Source organism: Buceros rhinoceros, unplaced genomic scaffold, assembly GCF_000710305.1.
Source record: "Buceros rhinoceros silvestris isolate BGI_N320 unplaced genomic scaffold, ASM71030v1 scaffold5590, whole genome shotgun sequence".
Taxonomy (NCBI): Eukaryota; Metazoa; Chordata; class Aves; order Bucerotiformes; family Bucerotidae; genus Buceros; species Buceros rhinoceros.
The window spans coordinates 26,981-42,310 of NW_010388892.1; the positions used below are offsets into that span (position 1 = coordinate 26,981).

The 15,330-nt window shown below is 46.8% G+C and overlaps 1 protein-coding gene across 1 annotated transcript in view; it reads right to left on the reverse strand.

The window, feature by feature from the left end:
* Positions 1–15,330, reverse strand: part of LOC104489628 (unconventional myosin-X-like) — a gene marked incomplete at both ends in the record, with an annotated part of 37,406 nt that overhangs the window by 21,405 nt on the left and 671 nt on the right. Inside the window, 5 exons of the mRNA XM_010131809.1 lie at positions 58–71; positions 1,441–1,565; positions 6,188–6,322; positions 6,566–6,753; positions 11,132–11,290. Of these exons, the coding sequence (XP_010130111.1) occupies positions 58–71; positions 1,441–1,565; positions 6,188–6,322; positions 6,566–6,753; positions 11,132–11,290 (621 nt within the window). The remainder of the gene's footprint in view (positions 1–57; positions 72–1,440; positions 1,566–6,187; positions 6,323–6,565; positions 6,754–11,131; positions 11,291–15,330) is intronic.

A 15,330-nucleotide genomic window follows, 5' to 3' on the forward strand; every position in this document is an offset into this window, starting at 1 on the left:
GCCCCACCATATTGTGAGGAGAGGGCTCACCCTGCAGTCAGTAGAGGTGATACCTACCTTTTCCAGTAAATCTGAACAGCGTGTTAAAGAGAAAACATTCAAATGACATATGCACAGATCTCCTGACAACTGGCAAAGAATCTTCTAGACATAATTGGGATGAACCCTGTAATAAGCAACAAATCATTAAATAACTGACAGTTTGGAAAGTGGATGAAAAGCAGTCCCAAACTTCATCTCAGATCCTCCTCTCCACTCCTTGTCCAAGGAGGCATTGTGTGTCAAAGAGACATTGGGGTCCCGAAGAGGGTGGGGTCAGATAGAGCACAGGATTTGCACAATAGTGAGGTAACCTAACAAAGGATGAGTGACATCAGGGACAGCTAGAAAGATTAGAGCAACCGCTCTGATCTGAAAGTCTGTATTCCACACAGCAAGCCTTGCACCTCATTGCTTCTGCAAGAGACCGCTATCTTTTATCTACCGACAACACAAAGAGCAGAGACTAAACAATCCAAGCCTGTTATTTACAACAGTAGTAAATTCATCTGGAAATTTCTGTGGTTTGCAGTCATCAGCAGCTTTGAACATCAACACCAAGAAATGTAGCCAGGGTAGTTTTAGCTGTCTCATGTAGACAAAAGTTATGTCAAAGTCTTTGGGAAAGGAGTATGTGGGCATATAGGGAAGAAAGTGGTCACGGCACAACATAATTCAACTATAACCAGTCTCTGCTGACCTTGCTGTCAGTGGAACAGGCTGCCCAGGGAAATGGTCATGGCATTAATCCTGTCAGAGTTCAAGGAGCATCTGGATGACGCTTTTAGTCATATGATTTAGTTTTAGGTAGTGCTGTGAGGAGCAGAGAGTTGGACTCAGTGATCCTTACAAGTCCCTTCCAACTTGAGATATTCTGTAATTCTATGACTCAGGTTCCAAGGTCAGCTGGAGATGGGCAGCCCAAACCAGAAAGCTGTAATTAGTCCTCTAAATTCCTGTTGTCCTCTGCATCCAAATATTTGCAGAATATATTGATTCTTAGCTTGATCTCCCTTTTCCAAATCATGAATTCATTGGCAGAGCTAACATAATGGAACAATCATCTGGGGGAAAAAAAGGATGTGATCAACATGAGGAGTCTTGCTAGGCAGCAAATTCTAGGGATTTAAGTATCAATCGTGTTGCGATTGCCAAAGTGAAAAGTCAGACTCTGTCCGTAACTAATGTAGTACCTAGACAAAAGGTTCCAGAGCTGGGAGCTGCAGAGCCGCAAAACAAACACTGTTTTTGCAACTTCAAGTTGCAACTTTAAGTTGCAAATTTGCCCACAGTTATAAACTGGCTGTAAGAAATTGTGACGAGGGATTTTCCGACCCACTCTGAGCTCCTCCTCATCTTCACTCACTCCATCCATTTCTTGTCCACTGAAGAAAAGGATACAATCCGTTACTCGGCCTCCTTGGATATGCCCATGTTGAGAGAAGTGCAGCTGGATGAACTTGCCAAAGCGGCTGGAGTTGTTGTTATAAACTGTCTTGGCATTTCCAAAGGCCTCCAGAATGGGGCTGCAGAAACAAGGCAATGAAGATGTGATTAGTGATGGGGTACGACTAAAGCAAAGCATGAGCCCAGCCTTTTGCCATTTTCACAATGTGCGCTGCCACGTGAGATTAATTTGTTACAGCATGGGACTGGACAAGCAGGAAGAGCTCAAGGGTAAGGAAAGATGGCAAGAGCAATTTAACACACTGCTAAATAAATTTTAAACCCTTAGGATTGGAGTTAATTAAATCAGTCCTCGTTCAGCATGGGCAGCTGGTGTTCACGCTGTTGAGGGCATTCTCCACCAATGTGGCTTCAAGAAAGGAAAGGTGGCAAGACCCAGCCAGGTTGTGCACTTAACACAGCGGCATGCCACGAAATGGGCTTGTATTTTTTTCAGAAGCATCAGACATACAGGGCAAACACTCTGTAGCTTTAAGCCACATAATTCTTTGTTTCTGCCTCTACCTTTGAAAGAGAAGACAGTACAAGCCCTCAGAATTCCAGGCAAACATTTTTCAAACTAACAAACATAGGACTAAACAGATTCATTCAGTGCAGATGTTTGATACTGGAACACACAAGCCCTTGTTACTTAAATCTTGCTTAGGTTAATACAAGCCACATGGTTTCCAAGTAAGGGGACTATACACACACTATAGGTTCGGAAGAAAATGTTGCAAAAAAGATCTGTCACAAAACTTGAGGTGGGTAATGAACTGAAGAATTTTGTCTCCTGGTCACCTTCCTGCCTGCAGGAGGTTCATACAACGTAGAAAATGGTGAGTTAAATTGCAGCTTGGTTCTTGCCCCAGAGAACAGTACAAGGGAAAAGCCTAAACCATTCAAACCGACACAACAAATGCAGGATTAAAATACTAATTTTTGCAATTTAGCCAATTCTAAAATAATCTGAAATAATCCTGCCAAGCAAGAAGTCATGGAGGTGCTACAAGAACAGCCTGCATGTAGTCACATTTAATTTTAAGACAAATACAGTTTTTTACAAAAGTTATTGCTGTTATTACCAATAAATACTGGCTTTTTAAACAACTCTCCATAGATCTACTGTGCAGTTCCACTGGTGACAGAGGCAGATACAGGATTATACACAAGTTAATGATTATAACATAACAAATAATCACAACTATAGAATCTGTCCCAAACCAGGACACGGAGTTTACTGAAAGCTTCAGGAGGCTTTGCAGGTGTTAGCTAAGTGAGAGCTGTGCTAGTGGGAAAAGCCCAACAACCCTCAGGAAGCTGCAGGCAGCAGTTTCCTAATTTATCTCTTGAAAATAATCACTTTAAAGAAGTGAAAGCATAGGAATGAAATTGCTCTGTTAAAATATGTTGCAACTATAGAAATCCCCGTCATAGAAATCTGTGTGCACGGATCGTATGTTACTTGCCCTGGAGAATTTGAACTCCAAGACCCACGTCTCTGAAATGAGTATGTAAATAGGGACATTGCACAGCGATATCCCAGTGAGCACACCAACACCATGAATCAACAAAAATCAACGGAGAAAACCAGAAAATGGGAGGACAGGGTTATGCTCTGTGACCACCACAGTTGCAGTGAGTGCGGTAACCAGCCAGCCAATCTTTATGGCTCTAAATTATGTTAAATTAGATAAGCAAAGCACAAGGAAGTACTTTCATAGTTTAGTTTGGCAATGGGCTCACGCACATGAGCGCAGAAGTTGTTCAGGGATGGGGGAGGAAACAGGCACGTGGGTGTCTGAGGCTGGTGGCAGCTGCAAGGCAGAGGGGTGGGTGAGTTGATAGAGCCAGGAATGAGGTGCGTGGGCCACGCGAACTGCCCGTGCCAGCAGGCACATCACAAAGTGGCATTTGATGCCACAGCGAACAGAGCGAGGCAGAGGGCACGTCAGGAAGGTTACACTGGCTGCTCAGCTGGAGGTGGGCAGGGTGTGTTGCAGGACTCAAAACGATGGGAACCAGTTTCAGTATGGCAGCCGAAAGCGAAGCCTGGGTTTTAGAAATACTGCAACATATGCAGCTCCAGGATTCAGATGCATAGCTGAAGACAAAAAAGGATTCAAAGATTAGAGGGATGAGTAACAGGAAAGGTGGCTAAGCTGTCAGCGGTGGAACCCAACATGGAGAAGGGAGCTTCAGAATAAAGCAAGCAAGAAAAAAAAATTAGCAGAATTTTTAATGGACTGGTGGATATTTTCAAGGAAAACAGACCAAATCAACGGAGTTTTTGGAGCCTAATTTCTGAGAAATACACCAAGCGTGAATGTTACAACACACAAGCAAATGACAGAAAGCTGATGTAACACTTTGTTTATAACGCTGTCTGAAATGGAGAAAGAATCCAGCATTGTTCCTGGGTATGTGCTGGAGTGCAAGGATGAAAATCTGCCATAAGCTAACCAAGGAGAGCCACTGGCAGAGCAAGTGAAGCTGAACTGCAAACATATGAGGTAGACTCGTTAGGAGTGGCAGCAGCTTCTGGCTCTGGGCCAGGTCTTCAGCTTCTCCAGGGAAAAGGCGACAAACCAAATTCTCTTGTATTCACACTGCAATACCTCATGTAGCACTAGAAATGTACACAAAACGGGTTTGAAGCTCTTACTCCACTTTGCCTCACAGCTGTGAGATCTTGCAGACTCAGGAATCACCCACCTACCATCCTAAGCTTTCTGGATCACAGTCAAGTTAACACTGAACCACTATGTTGTCTTGAGCCTCCTAAGCCACTTGCCTTAAAGCAGATCTTTCAGATCTTGAGTTGTGACTGTATCACACTTAAAAGCTTCTCCCAGTTTGCCAACATCCCTGGTAAAACCTGCACACCCACAAAGGATAAACCATCCAACAACAGTCTCTCGAGCACCAGGTCGAAAGTCAGCGACCCTTCTGCTGCTCTGCTTACAAGGATCCCAAACCCTGCAATGCTCTTGCAGCTGCCACGTGAGACACTACATGTCTGCTTAGGCTGTTTTCACCACAGTTACTAGTAACTTTCTTGCATCACCATCTTCCAGGAAATACTCCTTCTCTCTACTTTCTGGGTCCTGAAACACGCCACTTGCATGAGAATCAGTTTTACACAGATGGTTCAAAGGATTTCAGCTTATTATTCAACTAGATCCTGTTGCAGACATCTGATTTACTCCTCTGGAGGTTTCTGCAACTATCACAGGCTCAAACTGGGACCAATCTGCAGCCTCACCCTTGACAGTACCAAACTGCAAGACTCCCAGCAAGGACCTCCAGTCACAGTGCACTCCTTGTGTTGGGAAATTTTTGTTTAATTTAATTTTTTAAGTAAAATCCAGGTGTTAAGAAAAAGGAGGACACAAATATTAAAACAGACACTTAAGTAAACACCTTTCCAAGGCTTACCTCAAACACCTATTGTCCTCCTTTCCTTAGCTTCCGCTTTCACCTCAGGCTACAAAAGGTTTCTCAGAACTCCCCCAAGACAGCAGGCAGCACAGGAGGCTGGGCACACACACAGAACTGTTTCTTTCTGTTGCTCTTCAATTCCATGTTTCCCCTGCTGCTCTTTGCCTCTTAATGGTTTTCCTCAGCTGCACTTTGCTCCTCCAGGTTTTCCTGTCACTTTTTTCCTCAGTGTCCCTGTTCCAGCGTGGGTCACCCATGGTCCATGGTCCCTCGGGGGTGTCCCTGCACTGGCACGGACCATGGTTGCTCAGGGGTGTCCCTGCCCTGGCATGGGTTGCAGTCCCTCAGAGGTGTCAGGACCTCCTCTGGTATGAAAGATCTCCCACAGAATGTGTCTTCATCCCCTCATGGCTGCCAGTTTATTTCCCAAACCCGTAGGATCTGGGCGCCGTGCACTTCCCTGACTGCCTGATGCCTTGGCAAGGTTTTGGTGGATGGTGGTTATCCCCCGGTGCCAGCTCCAGCCGAGACCAGCTCTGACCAGTCTGGGTCCTCCTCCCACACAGGCCCTACTGCAGCCCCCAGGAAACCTTCTCGCTTGTGCCCCTTACAGCTCCCCTGGACATTTCTCCATGAAGTCATGGCAAGAGAGCTGACAGGCAGCCCACAGGACCATTGAAGGCAAGATATACCGGTGGCCTGAAACACACGGAGGCTGGAGAAGAGCTGGGGATACAGGAGGGAACAAGGAGTTGGAGCGTGTCAGAAACTCACTGTGAGTACAGCCACAACTGACAGCTGTGGGAGGTGGGGACAACCTGGGACAGTCAGGGAGAGATGTTACCCATGTCCCCTTCAGACACTGCCCCAAGAGACGTAGAGCTGGAAAGGGGCAGTGATGTGCAGGTGAGCTGAAGGGTGCAGCCAGGTAGGCACGAGGGATGAGTTACTGAAGTATGGAGAAATCCCAGCCTTGGCAGGCACATTCATTCTTTGGCTGCCACATGCAACCCGCACTGCTATTGGAAAGAAGCCTAATTTATCCACGGGCAACTAGAGAGCCCCCAGCGTGAGGCATCCTGGAGAGGCCTCTGTGTTTCCCTGACATGACACTGTTCAGCTACAGGATCCTCACTGCCCAGACCTGGCTCCATCCACGGCCCAGCTGCCCAGAAGGCAGTGCCCCCGCCAAAGGCAGGTTGCCCCAGCATGTCAGCATCTGCAGGGACGCGGCCACACATGCCCATCAGGGTGACTGTACCTGCTTTCCAGGATGGCTTCCTCCACATGAGTGCTCTTCTCAGATGCAGGTGCCCCAAGGGAGGTCTGGCTCATGGATGACAGAAATTTCAGCAGCAGCTTGGTGCTCTCAGTCTTCCCAGCTCCACTTTCTCCACTGTTAAGAAAAGACATACATTTCACTCACAAATCCGGGGCAGACAGAGCTAATGACCATCCCACCCGCAGCAGAGAAGTGATCTCCAGGAACAAACACATGGCATCTCCATTGTGGCAAGCAGGGGTCAGTCAAAGGGTAGGGAGGATGGTGTGGATCTTTAGGCAGTTGTCATTGCAAACGGAGCAGCAGGAGCAAGGTGCGTAATGCAGTCAGGGAGTAGCTGGTTCTCCCATTTCTAACCTTATCAGAACACACTGGCTGTCATGACGCTTCCACAAGCAGCAGTAGCACTCGTTAGCGGTGGCGAAGATATGGGGAGGCAGCTCACCCAGGCGGTGCTGTCTGTACAGGTCTATGGCATCCACACTGTACAGACCAGGGATGGGTTTGTAGGGATTTACTGATGCCAAGATGGAACCAATGTTTGTCTAGGGGGAGAAAACAAAACACAGCAAGGAAATAAGGCTCCTGAAAAAAAAAAACAAATCACAACAAACCCAGACCCTGAAATAATTCATTTCTCCCTTCATGGTGAAGGGAGAAAAACCTAAATAGGGAAGTTGGGCTTCAGCAGAGCGCCCCTCAATTTGACAAAGAACGTCAAACCCCAGGGCAGGGGCTGCGTGACTGGGTATGGATGGGGCAATTTGAATTTTGCTGCTCTACAATAGAATGCTCTTAGTCTGTTGTCTCTGCTAAATTAAGCTTACATAATTTAATAACATGAAGCCATCTCCATACCCAGCTACCTGGCACTGTGCTTGAAGCTGAAAAGCAGAGCCAGGACTGAAGGAGTGTGAGGAGATACCTTCAGTGCCTCTGTCCACAATCTTAAGTGAAGGGGGCTTGGCAGGGTTCAGTCACCTCCTGAACAAAGAGGTGGAACAAAAAGAGAGACACACACACACGTGTGTGAAGAAGCCACTAAAGAATACAGTTTTTCTTCTGCTGAAAAATGCTGTTTGGACCAGCTTAAATCATTTGGTAAGCCAAATCATAATTGACAGCTGAACATGAAGCTCAGGATTTCAAGTCAAAATATTTCTACATTTTCTAAACACTTATTTTGAAAATATTTATTTTTAAAATCCCACAGTTAGGAAAAGAGTTAGTAAGGTTTAAAATAAAATACCCAAAGACTAATACTGAATTTCAAACATATTCTTTTGTGAAGCCAGAAGGAAACTGGTTTGGGGGACATGACTTTTTCGGTTCAGCCAACCGTCTCAAATCCAGTTATTCTCAGAGCTGCAGTTCAGAGCAATGGTGCCACCTCTCTCCTAAAAATTGCTTTGTAATATGGTCAACAGCCAGCTTAAATCCTGCTGCTGGTGCAGTGGCCTCCTTCACAGGGACATCTTGGGCTGCTCTACTCCAGGAATACCCATTCTCAGCAGGGATTGCAGACGAAACAGATTGCTGCGGTAGATGCCAAGCTTCGTGGCCAGCAAAAACATCTAGTATTACTTCCAAACCACGAATTACGAGCCACCACATACATATACAAGGATTTGCATGCATCCATTGGAGAAGCTGTAAACAAAACACACAAAAGACACATGCTTTCTCCCTGCCAAATGAAATCTGGGGCCATACTGCAATGCCAAGCTCTGAAGCCAGAAGCCAGAAGCCAGACTGATAAAGATGCTGTAATCGCCAAAACATTTAAGACTCATTTATTAAAGGAGCAGTCAGAGATCATCAGAGGAAAAAAACTCATCACCTAGGCCTAACTGTATTACCAGTATGAACGGACTAGCATGGATCAAGTCCTGAGAACCATCTGACATGGACCTTGGTAGGCAGAAATACAATTCATTGATGATGAAAGCAATAAGCAAACAGATGATCTTTGGCAAGCAGGTGGGAGGAAACGGGAAAACATTGAGAGAGAAAACACGGATCAGGAAAAAGCACTGTACAAGCAGTTGAGCTCCAGACATTGTCCAGAGACTGCAAGACAGACATGTCCATCCTAACACTTCTCCCAGACCTTCATGGCACTTTTCCTCGCAGATGTTTCATTTCACTTTTCCCACTTTAGTTACAGCTCTCTCAAGGAATAGAGCTCCCACCACAGTCCTTTCCAGAGCTTCTTCCAGAACCAGAGCCATCTCTTTCAAAGGTGTTTCTAGGAAACTTTTCCATCTCCCAGTTACAATCTCCTCATCACCTGCAGTCCCTTATAGGCAATTTGTACCACCATTTTTAATAGCAATAGCATTTGTGCATCCAACAGGTACATATCAGCCACTCTATTAGCAAGCAGTGATTGTCCCCAAAGAACTCTGTAGAGCAGGACAAGCCACGCATGGCACATCTACTTCTCAAGACAATAGATCCTACTTGGGTGGTTAGGCACAGCAGAGCTAGGGACAGCACAAAATGTGGCAGTACAGCCCCTGGTTCATTCGTACATCACTCACATCACGTTGGGTCTACTTTTATTAAGGGATACAGGAATTGCAGGAATGAAGAGGGAACATGTACTCCTAAAAGCTGCAGGCACATAATTTCCTTAAACAGTTTGGTAGAGCTTTCTCTGGAAAACAAAAGATTGTCAGTATTTCTGTAGCACGTTAATTACGGGTACCACTCCAATCTAGATACACTGCTAACTACACTCCCTGACCAGAAAAGATCCCCTTTAGTAGCTTACGGCAGGATGCCTCTCGGCATACAGCCCTTTTTCACAGCAGTTGTCCACTTCACCGTCTGTTTTCCACCCTCTTCTTAATTATTTTTATTATTATTTTTTATATTCCAGGTTATCCATACCTTCAGGTGAATTCATTTTTCTGAAAATCATGATGTTTCTCACCTGTTTCTGATCTTTCTTATTTCCTTCCAAATATTTCTGGCCCTGATTGACACACACAACTCCTCTCAGTACAGCTTCATCTGCAGCCTCAGTCTAGTATTTTCTATCTGCGGAGACCATTGAGGTTGATATTAAATGAACTTATTTAGGTTGGACATTGGGAAAAATTTCTTTACAGAGAGGGCTGTCAGGCATTGGAACAGGGTGCCCAGAGATGTGGTTGAGTTCCCATCCCTGGAAGTCTTTAAAAGATGTGTAGATGTGGCACTGAGGGCCATGGTTTAGGGACCCTGGCAGTGCAGGGTGAACAGTTGGATTCAATGACTTCAAGGGTGTCTTCCAATTCAATGCTTCTGTGAATCTTAGGCCCTGTAACACTCATGGTATTCACAGATCATTGCAAGTCATTAGGTGGCACTACAGCTGACATTCTCAGTTTCTGCTTAACTGAAAACTAAATGCAGCTGGGCTACGGCAAAAACTAGTAGTTAGTGATATGGCAACTGCAATATTGATGTCTGCACTGCAGAAATGCGAAACAGCACTTGCGTGGTTTGGTGGCCTCCAGGTCAGACATTGTGCAAACATATACGCAGATAGAGTCCTGCTCAAGGAGGGCCTTACGATACTTCACTGAGAGGTCCTTCCCACTGCTGAGCATGTGACAGAAGTTGGGTCCCTTCGTAAATCTAAAAAAAATTCAGATCTGAGGTGCACAGCTGACATTCATGCACTATGCACAGGCAAAAAAAGACATCATATTTAAACTTTAACACCTTTACACATGGGTAGACACGGCACAGAACTAGTGCTGAACAGGAGAAGGTACGACATACCAGAGCTAGAGGAAAGGCTTAAGGAGATATGGCTGCTGGCACTTCTGGTGCAAGGCACAGATTGAAAAGGGAGAGAATCCTGCCTCAGTGTGAGGAGGAAGAATTGCAAGGAGTATACCCAAATGGGCAAAGGGCTGCACTAACACACAGCATGTGTCGAACACAGGTCAGGAAGAGCAGCAAGGACAAGGGCCATCAAAAGAGTGTGTGCACGTGAGTCCTGCCATAGGGTCACAAGGTTGTGTTGATAGACAACAAGCAGGGGGACCTGTAACAGAAAAGCAAATCTGCAATTTCCTCTGCATCCCGGTGCAGGAGACAGCTCAGGAACGGGGTCACTTTATTGATCATTTCCTGGAATACAGGTGCATATGGTTTGGTTGCCTTGGTAACAGTTGCTATGCAACACAGATAAAGATTTACATTTTTTCTGTCATAATCTGAAAAACTCTGGGTACACATACTATGGACATGCAAGGTAAGGCAGTCTTTGTAATATATCCTCCTCATCCTCTCCAAGTCTCAGCATGAACTCAGGGGATGCCTCATCCCAGGTCTGCTTTTCCTCACAAGTCCCTTTTGTGACAGTTGCCTCCTTCCTGAGGGCCTGAGAGGGAAATCAGGAGATGTTTTGAGTATTCTTCTGTGCAAGAAGAGCAGAGCAACTCAAAAAAGGCACAACTGCATGTAAAAGCAGAAGAATCAGGCAATAGGTTTGCTTTCCTAGTTTTGTTGAGCAGTAGCTTTATCTGGATCAGGAGGGATAACCAACAACAACCTGTGTACACTGCACTTTCCTGCCTGCTTAGCCATATAAACCTCTGAACAGCCATGAAGAGGAATCTGGGGAACGTGAATTCCAGGCTGTAAAACATGGATGTTCACGGAGGATGCAAACCTGTCCAATTGTCATGAAGCCTGAAGGTGAACGTTCATGTTTCGGAAGTTCTTCTATAGATGCAAATAGGCTTCTCAGTAGAAGTAAGATCTCACAGGGCTCATGGAGCTGGCAAGGCAGAAAAAAACCCTCCATTCCTACCCAATGCTCAGGAAACGATGCTAAAATCAATCACTCACGTGAAAGTGGCAGCCTCTAAACTAAACAAAAATCATTAGCCAGAAGAGATGTGGCCCAGCTCGAGCACTTACGTAGATGTTACCCTGTTGGTAGCGCTGGTGCAGGTTGAGCAGGATGGCAGCTTCATGCAGATCTCCCAGCATGGACATGTCTTCTACTCCATCGACGCTGGTCTGGTGCATTGGCAAGACCTTCTCTCTGGAAAGGGAGGCCTTGGGGTACTGGAATACCTGGAAGAATGGGGAGAAGGACAAATAAGCCTATGACGTCTGGGCACATGTCCTGACTTCCTACCAGGACCATTGCCCTTTCCACAGCTTTATACTTCAGCACTAGAAAAGGAAATGAATAAGGCACAAATCTGCTCCTTATTTTTAACGGTCGTTCTTCCGTTACTTTTCTTACCTATTTGAGCTCTCTAGCCAGAGACCATACAGCACACTCCTTTTTTTTGCTACAGAGTCAGTCTCTCAACCTCACTACTGACAGGGACAGATCGATGCAAGCTTACCTGTTTTTTACTGAAATCCCCTTAGCAGGAGCAGGGCAGCAGCCTCCAGCTGCCCTAGGCAGGTCAGGCATTACACACTGCACTCACGACTATAAATAATGATGGCAGCTGCTCCCAGGAGACCAGGACCAGTCTTTCACAAAAACACAGGTGTGATCATATCTCTCACTGGGGGGAGGTTGAGGCAAAGTTTATTCACATTCCAGATTTGGCCCTACCCTCTCCAAAGGAACAACCAGAGAACGTCTGGGAGTGGTTGTCAGGTCAAGAGCAAAGGAAAGGAAAGCAGATGGGAAGCCAAATAAAGTAGTGACATCCTCCATGCATGCTGGTGTGTGTGTGTATATGATGCAGCTTTCAAAGTGTTTGTACAGCTATTAACTTCCATCACTGCTCTGAGAAGTACCCAATTCTCTCGCCATGCGGTTGCACTCTTCTTGCCTCAATCGCTGCATCCTTCTTCCTGCTAGAGCTTCCTCCTCCTCAATAACCCACTCTTCAGCTATCAGGTCATCTTCTTCACCCCCTTTCAACGCAGCTGATATTATGTGACTGTTCCCTTCCACCATAGCCACATCCCAGCCCTCCCTTCCTCCTCCTCAGGCACGATGCTGGCATTTCACAAAAGTTATTTCAGTTGCTTCCCACTCTTGGATTCAACCATGTGCCATCTCCCACCCAGGATACCAAGCTGCGCTGGATGGTAAGACCCAAGATAGACAGATGGGAGACTTCATATAGGCAGCCTGGAGAAGCAAACTGGCCCGCAGTAACCTTTCCAAAGAGAACTGGGGTTTTCAATGCCTTCTGGGGCTCTGGTCTCTACCTCATTTCCAGCCCTGCCTGTCAGCCCTCCCAGGTGCCAGCAACAAACTGACAGACTCCATAGAGAATGCACCACGCTCCATAGCATTGATCTACCTGGTTTCTCCTGCCTGCTTTCTTGGTGTCTTCAGACTGCTGTAACTGCTTGGGAGAGGCCAGCCACGCAGCTGCAGGCTGAAGACAGAATGAGGTCACCCTGCCCCCTCCAGCGAGCCACCCTTCCGAGTCCCTTGCATGGTGCTCACTGCTGCAGCATACTGAGGTGCCCAGCGAGCACCCCTTCTCAGCCCTGAGCCCGCACCCCTGCCAGTGCAGGGGAGGAATAACCCGGCACAGGATCCCGTTAGGAGCCCCCCAGTGATGCCTGCAAAATCGAAATAGCAGCTCTCTTCCTAGAGGGAGCTGGGGAGGAGAAGCAGGCTCATTTCCCCAGATGTGTTCAACCTAGGTCTGCCCGATCACACCTAATGTGATGAGGAGAGTCTCTTCCACTGGGAGACTGCCCCACAGCCCATTTTGTTGCCAGTCAGGAGGCTCTCAAAAATAATACCTATTTCATGAAGAGAGTAGAACGAAGCCCACTGCAGCACACAGGCCTCTGCGGTCTTCCCCACACCACTTCAGCGACTTCTGCACCTGGGTATCAGAGAGGTACGACTGCCAGCAGCAGGACCCCCACTCTGCAAACATGGCCTAAAAACCCCTACTTTTGCTTGTTTGTTTTCAGAGAAGAGGCCTCAGGATCTTCTACAAGAGAATTGAGGGAGCAAAGTGAGAATGGGACAGCTAAATTCAGGGGAGAATACAAGCTGCAGATGCTCAGCATGAACTGGACTCTGTCAGGAGGAAAACCACTACAGCACCTCCAAACCATGAGGCAGCGAACCACCCTGGCCCTCTCTTCTCGGCTGACTTGGACTAAATTTGGAAGGGGGTGAATCCAAAATGGTATGACATGATCTTTCCGTATATCTGCCCAGCACTTACTCATGTACCATTGCTTCGTCAGCAATTGCAGCCATTTGGGCCAGAACAGAAACATTAAGAAAACGTCTAGGGAAAAAGCTGAGTGGACAAGTGTCCTAAAAGATACCAGGTAGCACCTGTGCCAAGAGGCTGCTATGCATGAAAAATAACCACGATGGATCAGAGCTTGTTTACTTGCTCTTGTAGACAACACAGGAGAAAAGGGGACCCTGAAGAACAACAGGGGCCCTAAATACACAAGTAAGCGATTAGTAGGGATTAGATCATTGTCTGTTAAACCTGAGCTGCCTGGTTGGGCTTACTCAGTCATCTCTCTCTAAAAAATACCTGGTCCAAGACCCTCAAAGAGTTAAGCAGGTGCTCTGGCAGGACTGCAGCAAAGGTGGATTAGGAGCATTAGCTCTGGTACCCTCTGGACCGAAACACTGCTGATGAATATACTCTCTGGAGGAGCAGTTGATGCCACATTGACATCCTAGCCAAGGCCAAGATGTCACCTGTCTAACCCTGAGACTGGTGAGGTTCACCGAATACCCTTGCCCATCACTGCACTCCTAGCAGCTCACCCTTCCTCAGGTGATATTTGTGATATTTGGGAGGTGAGGTCTCTGTGCCTCTGGGAGGCACTTCTGCCATGTGGGAGAGGTCTTGGGCCTTCCCTGGCACTGGGAGAGAGTTGACTTTTAATCTGTTCTCTGCCCTCCAGGACACTAGGTTTAGGGATCCTGAAATCAGAAGGATCAGCTGGCCCATCCAACCCGAAGTAAGGTGAGGATGATTTAATCTGAGTTTTCTCCTGGGGTAGGACAGCCAGTCCCTCCTACAGTCATTAATCAAGGAAGGCAGCAGGCGAGGGAAGCACATAGGACAGCTATTGTGAAGGGCACTGAATAAAGCAAGTGATTTAATGTTCACCAAGTACTATTTCTGCATAAGCTATAAAGCACATGCTCCTTCAGCCTAGTGATTTCTTCTTTCAAGGAGGAAAAAAACCCAAATCACCTTTTTTTTTTAGACCTATATTATCCTGTGCAGATTTTCCAGTGTGGACACAGGTTGGCAGTGGGTGCACCCACTCATCTGCCTCTGTAATGGGACTTCTGGTGTCCTTTCAGAGACGCCAAGTGGGTTTGGAGGATTTTTCAAGGCCACGGTAGCATATCAGAAGAGATGGAGGAAGTCTGAGAGAGTCACAGAAGTACTCACCGTTTGTTGACCCTCCGTGGGCTACTGCATTCTGCATACTGTGCTGAATGCCCCTGTGATCTCTTAAAATTCCTTAGTGACTACCCAGCACTCCCAAAACAGGCCAACTCCCTCCAGAAAGGATTTGAGGGAGTAACCAGGTGAAAAACCTCTGTGTCTGCTAGGTGAGCTTCTGTCTCTGAGAAACACATCAGGCTCTTGAAAAAGGAATGATGATTTGAAATCTAGCCCTTTCAAAGCAAGACTGAGAAACAAGACAGTCCCACCACTGCTTCTCTGCGAACTGGAGTCCTAAATTCCCTTCCCCTCCAAGCTCCCTTTGCCAGGTAAGAGGGTGAAAAAACCGAACTGTCCAATTTTCTGTAACAAAGAAGCTGCCTGCAGAGCACCATTTGCCAAAACAGCTGAGCAGATCTAATTGCTCACTGCTGGAGATCACGCTCCTGCCCATTTCCCCATCCTTCTCTCAGCTCAGGCACCAGTTTTACTCACCAAGAACCTCAGTGAAGGCAGGGAATAGTTTTCCCAGGGTTAGGGAGCCAAGCTGACTCACTGAGGACTTGGATGATCCCCAGAGGTCCCTTCCTACCAATATTACTCCACGAGCACTGCAGCAGGCACGCCAGGGAATCACACGGAACACGGGGCTGGAAATAAGGCACGGAAAAGACCCGACTCCTATTGCTGGCAGGTTCTCTCAGAGGAGCTCAGCTGCCTTGTTGAACTCTCCTATGCATTCCT